This window comes from Fundulus heteroclitus, unplaced genomic scaffold (genome assembly GCF_011125445.2).
Source record: "Fundulus heteroclitus isolate FHET01 unplaced genomic scaffold, MU-UCD_Fhet_4.1 scaffold_577, whole genome shotgun sequence".
Lineage (NCBI taxonomy): Eukaryota > Metazoa > Chordata > Actinopteri > Cyprinodontiformes > Fundulidae > Fundulus > Fundulus heteroclitus.
Window position 1 is genome coordinate 50,010 of NW_023397008.1, and position 9,682 is coordinate 59,691.

At 41.8% G+C, this 9,682-nt stretch overlaps 1 protein-coding gene across 1 annotated transcript; it reads right to left on the bottom strand.

Annotated features, from left to right (window-relative positions):
• Positions 1 to 535: 535 nt before the first annotated feature.
• On the bottom strand, positions 536 to 6,464 carry LOC118561173. Its single transcript, XM_036133101.1, has 3 exons — positions 6,451 to 6,464; positions 2,914 to 3,495; positions 536 to 1,974 (listed from the first exon to the last, which is right to left on the bottom strand). Exons 1-3 carry the CDS (start codon positions 6,462 to 6,464, stop codon positions 1,077 to 1,079), a joined length of 1,494 nt encoding a protein of 497 aa, XP_035988994.1. The 3' UTR covers positions 536 to 1,076.
• Between the last annotated feature and the right edge of the window lie 3,218 nt (positions 6,465 to 9,682).

Genomic DNA, 9,682 nt, shown 5'->3' on the forward strand with positions numbered 1-9,682 from the left:
TTAATTTCTTCTAAATAGTCTCATATTTACAGCAGTTTAAACAAATCACATTCTTAAAAAAAAACATGTTTTACCATTAGGGGCCTACCTCTGAAGGTGTGTTCACACTGAACGTAAACAAGGTAAATAGAGTAAGTGATTCATAAGTTATCTCTACGTAAAGGTACGCTCAGGGGCGAATTAACAGTCAGCGATGCGAATGACGCATGTTTAATGGTGCATAAGGCGTGGCTTGGCAGAGGCATGACTTTTTGCTCGAGTTCAACTATCTGAACTTTTCTGGTTGTGACACAGGCTGAAGGAGTGCAGCAGAGACAAAGCTTTTAATTCAACATGGAAGATAAATTTCTTATGAGCAGATTGATTTACTGACCAAAGACTGATGGACACATGCTCTGCAGCGGGGAAAGAGTGCCTATAGTGGGTGTCCCAGAAGGTGATCCATCCCCTGAAGCGGGACAGCAGGTTCTCATAGTAGGACCTAGATGACGGAGATACCTCTGGAAACGACCGTCATCCAGATGCCGGGAGCAGGAGGCGGTACTCGCTGAACCGGGTACGTCTCTATAGAAGACAGGGATCACGGCGCCATTGTTCAGTTTTCCACATCACATACAGCACTGTGACTCGATTGGTAAAATTAAGGTCCGGCACGGTGAGTTGAACAGACAAGAGGAACCAGCAAACATATGGATACTCCTGTTTGATGATGCAGTGAAGCAAGCTGGGCGAAATTTTGCTGCATTGTCTGTGCAAACTGTTTGCGAGAGAGAGGTAAAAAGTCAAGCGACTAACAACAGGCGAACAACGCAAAAAATTCACCTTGGTCACGTTCAGTGTTAACGCATTTGTGTAGGTAAAAGAGAATGATAAACTATTAATTTCTTCAAACATATTAACGCAAAAAGTTATACACCTTACCATGTTAGCAATGTATGTCAAACTGATTGGTTTTATATTTTTCTATTTGTAGTATATCAGTGAAATAGTCTGCAACTTCAGTAAAGCGCTTATGGCAGATTTACTGTTTTCAATGCCTACCAGACAAGTCTTCGACTTTTATTCTCTTGAGAACTTTAGATCCATCCCTTCTTTATGCCTGGATAAAAAGGCTCTTGGAGGAAGTTTCTGTTTTCTTTGTTAGTCTTTTTGCTTTGACACAAAGAGTTGCGAATCTTCTCCCATGATTCTATCTGAGAGCGTAGTAATGAACCTCTGGCTCTAAGGAACTTTGAGACTTTAGTCTCATTGCCTTTGGCCAGACTCATGCTGTCTTTGGTAATAAAGAAGATATCCATGCCAATAAAGAAGGCATTAAGTGCAATGAAACCAGCTCTAGCCCCCTTGGTGAGAGCCAGAGGCCCTTTAACTACCGCCTGACCAATCTCAGGAACATCTAAGGCCTTGCCTGCTCCTGCAGCCTTTAAAGCAGAAGCAGCATCAACGATGGCATCAGCACCCTTTACTATTGCAGGTACATTATTAACAGCCTTCCCAACTCCCACCACCACATTTATCTTCTTTGGCTTCAGAGTGTCTGATGATTGTTTCATCACCTCACTGAGACATTCCTGGATCTTTTGGAATTCCTCCATGAAGCTTTGAAAGGCTTCATTTGCCTTTTTCTGCTGAGTATGATTAACTCCAATCTCTGTTAAGGTGGTTACCAAACTGTTGACTCCGCTTGTTACCCCCATTGTCACACCCGCAATTGTCAGCCCTAAAGAGACTCCTGCAGTAACTGGAATCAACGCCAAGCCAACAATGGAAAGTACACCTCCCACTGCTCCCACTGAGCTGCCTGTCACACTGGAGATCTTTGCTCCTTTGTTCATGCTGTCTAACTTAACAGCACACTCCTCCAGCTCGTCAAGGAACTGTAGCATTTTGGGCAGCTGGCCATCAACGATTTTGATGAAATAATCTGGGGAGACTTTCTGGAACAGGAACTCCATCCAAAAGTGCTCATCCATCCTGTGGAAGACATTTTACTTTGTTATGAAGTAAAACAAAAGAGTAAGAATGTCAGACAAGATAGTCTGTAATTAGTATGTAAGAATATTCAGTATAACAAATATGAATATTTTAACCTTTAGCATACATAGAAACAGGAAAAAGACTGTTCTTTATATATATATATATATATATATATATATATATATATATATATATATTATATATATATACATATATATATATATATATATATATATATATATATATATATATATATATATATATACATATATATATATATATATATATATATATACATATATCTGGTCTGGTCTCAGTTGCCAATCTACGGTGGGGTTCCCTGACCTACTACACCATCTGATGTTTAGCATTTTTTATGGTTTGCCTTCCTAAAGATCTACGATTTGATCCTAATATGATCACTTCCTGGAGACCTATTGGGCACTGAAGACCCTGCAAGGGGCCAAAGCTGGAAAACAAAGATCTCCTTCTCATAATCAGTCTGACACCCCTCCACTCCATTTAAGTGGCAACATCTGTAGAGGAACGTCTCTTCTTAAACCCCCATTTGGTCATAGCAGATAGCCGCTCACACTATATAAATAAACCAACGTGGACTGAAAGTGATCTTGTTGTGTACTTCTTTTAAAAGCAGACGATTTTACTTACATTTGTTATGACTGAAAATAACACTGAAAAATCTGAATGTATTAAAATATAACAAACTTACCTGATCTTGTCAAGTTGCTTAATGTGATTTATCATCTTGTGCATGTCACTTTCAATCAGACCAGGATTTACAGCAATGTCCTCTGACATATCCAAGCAAATGTTGAAGTTAAAGCTGTAAAAGGCAAAGTTATATTTTAAGTTTCCTTAATTAAAAATAAAAACACAGTTCATCTTCAATGTTTAATTATACAAATATAAATGTACCTTTTGCCATGAGACTGCCATATGGTGTCGGTGGTATCTATGTAACATTTCAGTTGGTATGTAAGCACCTCCACATTGTGAAGGTTAGGCAGAAAGAAGGACTTTGCGTCTCGTTTGAACTCCAGGAGGAGAGGGCAGATCTGTCGTGCAGCGATGATCACAGCTTGAACATCATCAAATCTGATCGTCTCAGGCAGGTGTAAAACAAGGTTCTCAGTAAACACATGCAGCGAAGTCACTGCCAGCTTCTCCACTGCATCCACAAAGGTGTCGAGTTCCTCCAGACCTTCCAGTGTGTATTTCAACACTTCATCCAGCTCCTTTTCTAGTTCTGCAAATTTGCTCTCTGCATCCATCTGGAAGCTGCTCTTCACGTAGTTACGAAACTTTGCCCATTTTCCCTCTGACTTTGTAAAAGTGGGGTCAATTTCATCAGCCCTTTCTTTGATTTCCATCATTTTCTCATTCTCTATGTCTCTGCTGTTCTTCCATTCAGAGAACTGGTCATAAAAAACTTTTACTGTTTTCATGTAGGTCAGCGTATGGGTGACGTACTGACACAGGACCTGCTGTAGCTTTTCCCTGTAGGACAGAAAATTGTCACTGTATTATTGCATGCAAAAATAAATAAGCAAACAAAGGTAGGCAGTTCTGACCATCCCACACCACAATAAATAGTATTTTCATCAGAATACTTGCATGATTAGCTTGTTTTTTATTAGGAACAGAAGGGAAATGTATTGTATTATTGCCATCTACTGGACCTTGCATAGTTTTGCATAGCCAAGTGCAAAACTGCTGTTTTGTGAGTTTAATTCAAAGTTTATTTTGAAAGGTCAGATAATACAATATATATTAGAAATTTAATTGAATTTTTGAGATTTTACTAAGAATGGCAGATTCACCCTTTTAGACAGAGCTGTAACAAAAACCAGCCAAACTTCAGATCAGCTCAAGAACAGCGCAGAGAGCTTCATGGAATGAGTTTCTATGGTCAAGTAGCTGCAGCCAAGTCATACGTCACCAAGTGCAAAGCAAAGTGTCGGATGCAGATGGTGTATAAAGCACGCCACAATTGGACTCAAGAGCCAAGGAGACACATTCTCTGAAGTGAAGAATCACACTTCTCTATCTGGAAATCTGATGGACGAGTCTGGGTTTGTGGTTCCCTGGAGAACGGTATCTGGTGTCTGACTGTTTAGTGCCAAGTGTAAAGTTTGGTGGAGGGGGGATTATAGTGCGGGGTTGGTTTTCAGGAGCTGGGCTTGGCCCCTTAGCCTCGTGAGACCATCATGATCTCGCGAGCTTTCAAGGTTTCACTCGCAGATCAGTCTGGCTACTCTCCGTTAAAGAAAATTTGGAGCCGTTCACCAAACGAACGTCCAATCAGCGTTGGCTTTGAGGCGGGTTGAGGTGTGACGCAACGGGAAGATCGACAGTTCAGTCTAAATAACATGGCGGTTGAAGGGTTAAAAAAAATAAATAAATAACATGGCGGCTTCAGCCGATGAAACTAGCGTTAGCGTGGCTATCGAGCAAGTTTTATCGGAATTACAGAGTATTTCTTTGCTGAGCTAACGAGCCTTTACCTGCAGCAGCAAGAGTAGCTTGGCTTGTGGTTGTGTTTTCGTCAACAGAGCGACGACGAAGCATGTTGACGAGTACGTCAAATGCTTCGTTGATCTAATTGGTTTATTTGGCTTGTCTATCACCAACATAAGCCAATCAGCTAACCAGTATTTTCGCCCCTTCCCAAAATTACTTCAACGGAAGGTTTCCAGATGGATATGCGGAGCAAATCTATCTGGCGGCGTCAGGTTATTGGCCCCTTAGTTTCAGTGAAATAAACTCTGAATGCTTAAGCAGTCAAAGACATTTTGAACAACTCCATCCTGCCAACTTTGTGGGAAGAGTTTGGAGCTGGCCCCTTCCTCTTCCACCATGTCTGCACCACAGCACAAAGCAAGGTCCATAAAGACATGGATGGCAGAGTCTGGTGTGGATGACCTTCACTGGCCTGCAGAGGCCTGACCTCAACCTGATAGAAAACCTTTGGGATAATTTAGAGCAGAGAGCCAGGCCTTCTTGTCCAATATCAGTGTCTGACCTCACAAATACACTTCTGGAAGAACGGTCAAAAATTCCTATAAGCACTCCTAAACCTTGTGGACAGCCTTCTCAGAAGAGTTGAAGCTGTTCTAGCTGTAAAGGGTGGACCGACATCATATTGAACCCCTATGGATCAGGAAGGGGACGTCACTTCAGCTCATATGGGAGTCAAGGCAGTGGAACTAATACCTTTGGAAATATAGTGTACCTTTGGTATATAAAGAAATTGTCTCATTATTCTTTTTAGCATAATGAATAGCTTGCAGAAAGGGAAATGTAATTAATGATAGATCAAAGACAAGATGAAAAATCTATTGAAAATAGATTACAGGACAGGGGGAGTTGTGGCCTGGTGGTTAGAGCAGAACGTTTGCATTCTGGGAAGTTGAATCCCACAGACTGCTGCTCTGACCCCCAGCCACAGAAAGCTCCCTGGGGTTCTTCTGCTGCCAGGCACACTGCTGTTAACTGAAGCATTTATGTCCTTTACATGTTAAGATGCAAATGACAACATAGACCTTGGACCTAATCCTTGTGTGCAATGTGGTCTGTTATTTTTTTATCACCATCATGCCGGAACTAAAAGTAATAAAGGTATTCCGTGCTTGTATAGGACAAGACAGGGTAATGGTGCTGCAGTCATGGATCAATATTGAACAATGTTATACATACTGGTAAAGACCATAAAAGATAATTATCAGTAAACTTCACTGCATTAACATCTTCACCACAGTCACCTTTTATATTTGTAGCAGAATGTAAAGACGTAATTTACATTTTCTGGGCAGCATTTTGGATTTAGATGGAAGTATTGCAGTCAGCTACTTAGACAACCCAAGAAAAGGATTAAAACATTTTCCTACCCTGAAATAACAAAGGTGTCTAGGAATATGAATGTTTTTGTAGGTTAATGACTTAGGAATAAAATAAATAATCACACAATGAATACTTTCTTTGCTGCCATTAACACACTGATTCCTATGATGGCATACATGACTAAAAGCCTTATAATCGTCTTAAAGATACAGTGAGCTTGCATTAACTCCAATTAAACTGTAATCTAGAACAAACTATAAACTAGAACAAACTGTCAGCAAGATATAGGATTTATGAAGTTAACGGACATGTAATTGTTATTTTTCTTTATTTGGTAATGTTAAAAATACCAAATAAAGGGAAGATACATAATTTTCAACCTGAAGATCACTAAGAGAACAGATATTCCTTTAGCTATAAAAAAAATAGCTAAATATTGTGTATTTGTAGAGAGAACAACTGATCTGAGAAAGACTTGAAATAAAATGTATGTATAAGTTCACAAAAATGTCATTTAAAGGATTCCAAGTGAACAGACATTATTCCATGTACCTTCTTATGGTGTCCTGGATGTCAATACATTTAGCAAATTAAAGTATTTATTTTATTTACCTTTCTCCTGGCATTTTGTCGGTTTCTCACTGCAAACAGTCTTGTTGTGTCTTTCGCTCTTTAAAGTTAATGGTTGAGGATCTTCCTATAAGTCAACTAAGGTGCATAGTTTCGGTTTCTGCATATTTATTTTACTGTAGGCCACATCTAAAAAAAGAAAAAACCCTCGGCGCAGCACGTAGTAGACATGGTTTAAAGTCACTCTCAGGTCATTTCCTGTTTCTCAGAAACCAGATTCTAAAAGGTTACATATTGACCAGTGGATGTTCTGGACTTGAGGTTAATTACACCTGACAGCCTTAATAAGAGTAACAATCAAAAGTAATTTAAAAAAAGGAGTGATATCTGTTGTACTGTGAACAAAATGTATGAAAATAAAACGTTCTAGAAAGTGTAAATTCTTATAAATTGCAGTTTCAGATTATCACACATTGTCAGGTTTGGTGCAGGACTGAAGTGCAGACAACAGCTCTGGAGTTTCAGGTTGAGCTTAATGGTGGTTTATTAAAGAAACAGGATCATAGGATGACAGGAACAAGGAGCAGCAACAGGGAAGTGATCATAACAGGTTAAATCCAGAATGAAGACCGCGGACCAAACAACGTGTCTGACAGAGCGGATTAAACTTAAAGTGGAAGAGATGGAAGAAAACAACAGATGGATAATTAGATACAGCTGAACCGAGGAATACAACCCAGGTGAAGGGTAATGAGACGGCAGGAAATTGTACCTAGCAGAAGATAATGAACGGACCAAATTTGGAGAAGAATCTAATTAAACTAAGAAAAGATATAACAGGACTAAATAAATAAAGGACAATAAGTTAACTAAATCTAACTGTGCGCTAGTAAAATAAATACAGCACAGAAACTGAACTAAAGAAAGGCAAGCATAAAACAAGGATATAACCGAACTACTACAGTGAGAAGATAACCTAACAGAAACCGGATCTAACAGATACAAGAATCTAATAAGCCTAAACCCTTAACACATAACTCAACAGGTAACACAAATGAGAATCTAGAGACAAGCAGAATAAGGGAATTACAGACCAAAAGCATCCCCAGGGAGCTGACATAACTAATCACATTCCTGCAGATCCTGACACACAAATAATAAAATACAAAGATAATCTTTGTTCATAGCAGAAAAGCCTGTCCAGACCAACCAATAACTAATGAAATGTCTCTTTCTTTTTTGGTTTAATTTCACCAATTTAAAACCACCCTGATTTGTATCAGACCCGTGTAATATAGTGTATTTTTTCTGTTTCATATATTTATATATATGAAACAGGATCAGTCTGGCAAAAGATTTAAAAAAGCAACACATCTGGTTCTGATCCAAAGAAATTGAGATCATCTATAGGTTGCTACAAACAACCCTGTGAGCCAATATCCTCAAATGGAGAAAAACATGGCACAGAGGAGAACTTTCCAGAACTGTCCAGCCAAATAAAAATTGCACATTGAAGACTCATCCAGGAGGTCACAAAAGAACCCAGAACAGCATTTTAAGTCCACCAGCTCTCACTTGCCTTGGACCAATCAAAAATCATAGCTGTTTTTATTGTCATTCAACTGTATATTCACAATGTACATTTGAGCAAAATTTTGTTTAGTTTCATTTCATTGTTTATACCTTCAATCATATGCTTTACTTGAGATAAATTTAAATCTAAAAGTAAACTTTCTGAAAGTTTGTTACTGCTTTGAATCTTAACACGTTAGCTATGCTGCCTCCTTTGGTGTCATGTCTCTTGCAGAGCTTGGATTGCTTGCTGACTTACTGTTTGCGGTAAGGCGTATTGCGTCACTTCCTGTTTTCAGTTGCTGCAGTGATGACTGTGGTTTGGTGTTCTAGACGCTTTTGTTCTCATCTTTAATCTCTTTGCTGTGATATCTATCTGTTTCTAACATATAAGCACATTTAAAACACATTCTCTGTCACGTTCTGTTCTGGTTTATGTTTATTATTTGGTTGCCCTTGGATTTATTTCCGTTTTTGGATTCTAGTTTAGCCCCTTTATTGTGTTAGTTATCTGGTCCCTGTTTTAGCTCTGCTTTTAGTTCTGTGCTTGAACTAAAAGCAGAGGCTGACACCTCGAACCCAGAACCTGTCCCCGAGGGTCCGGCTGACACCTTGGCACCTGCATCCATCGAAGACGGTCCGCCACCAGCGGGCGACGAGGAGACCCTGGAGGGTTCGCCTCTGCCCAAAGCTCCTGAGGGAGCCCAGGGGGGTCCGCCGCCAGCGGGCGACGAGGAGACCCAGGGGGGTCCGCCGCCAGCGGGCGACGAGGAGACCCAGGAGGAACGTCCAAGCCCCAAGCCCCAAGAAGGGGCCCTGGAGGACCCGCCCTCGATTTCAGCTCCAGTGCCGGCTCCCCGTAGCTTCAAAGCCCAGCCTACAGTGCCGGCTCCCCGCAGCTTAAAGACTCAGTCTCCTGTGCCTGCTCCTCGTAGATTTAACACACTGTCTCCAGTGCCAGCTCCTCACAGCTTTAAAGCACTCGTGCCCGAAGCCTGTAGCCAGGTCCTGCCCGAAGCCTGTAGCCAGGCTCCCGCACCAGTCGCCTGTAGCCAGGCTCCCGCACCAGTCGCCTGTAGCCAGGCTCCCGCACCAGTCGCCTGTAGCAGCCTGTAGCCAGGCTCCGTCTGTAGCAGCCTGTAGCCAGGCTCCGTCTGTAGCAGCCTGTAGTCCGGCGCCTTCTTCAGCATTTAGTCAGGCGCCGTCTCTAGTCTTTAGTCAGGCGCCAGGTTCTGCTCTTTCCCTCTCCAGGCGCCAAGCACCGAGGGCGCTGGTCCGCCGACGGTCTCCGAGGGCGCTGGTCCGCCGACGGCCTCCTGAGGTCCTGACACGCCGGGGCCGCGCTCCGGGACGTCCGCCGGAGGACCTGACACGCCGGGGCCGTGCTCCGGGACGTCCGCCGGAGAACCTGACATGCCGGGGCCGTGCTCCGGGACGTCCGCCAGACTTTTTGAGACTTTTCTGTTAGTTGTTAGTTCACCCTGTCTGGGTTGTTTTTGGTTCAGGTTTTGATTGGTAATTTTTGGATTTTGTTTCATCTGTTCGCCGTGTCGGGTTGTTTTGTATGGACTGTGTCCCTCCGTCCGGTAACCCCCTCCACCCACCCGGTCTAATCTGTTTTATTTTCGGTTCAAAGGACGTCTGGAATCCGTCCTTGAGGGAGGGGCTCTGTCACGTTCTGTTCTGGTTTATGTTTATTATT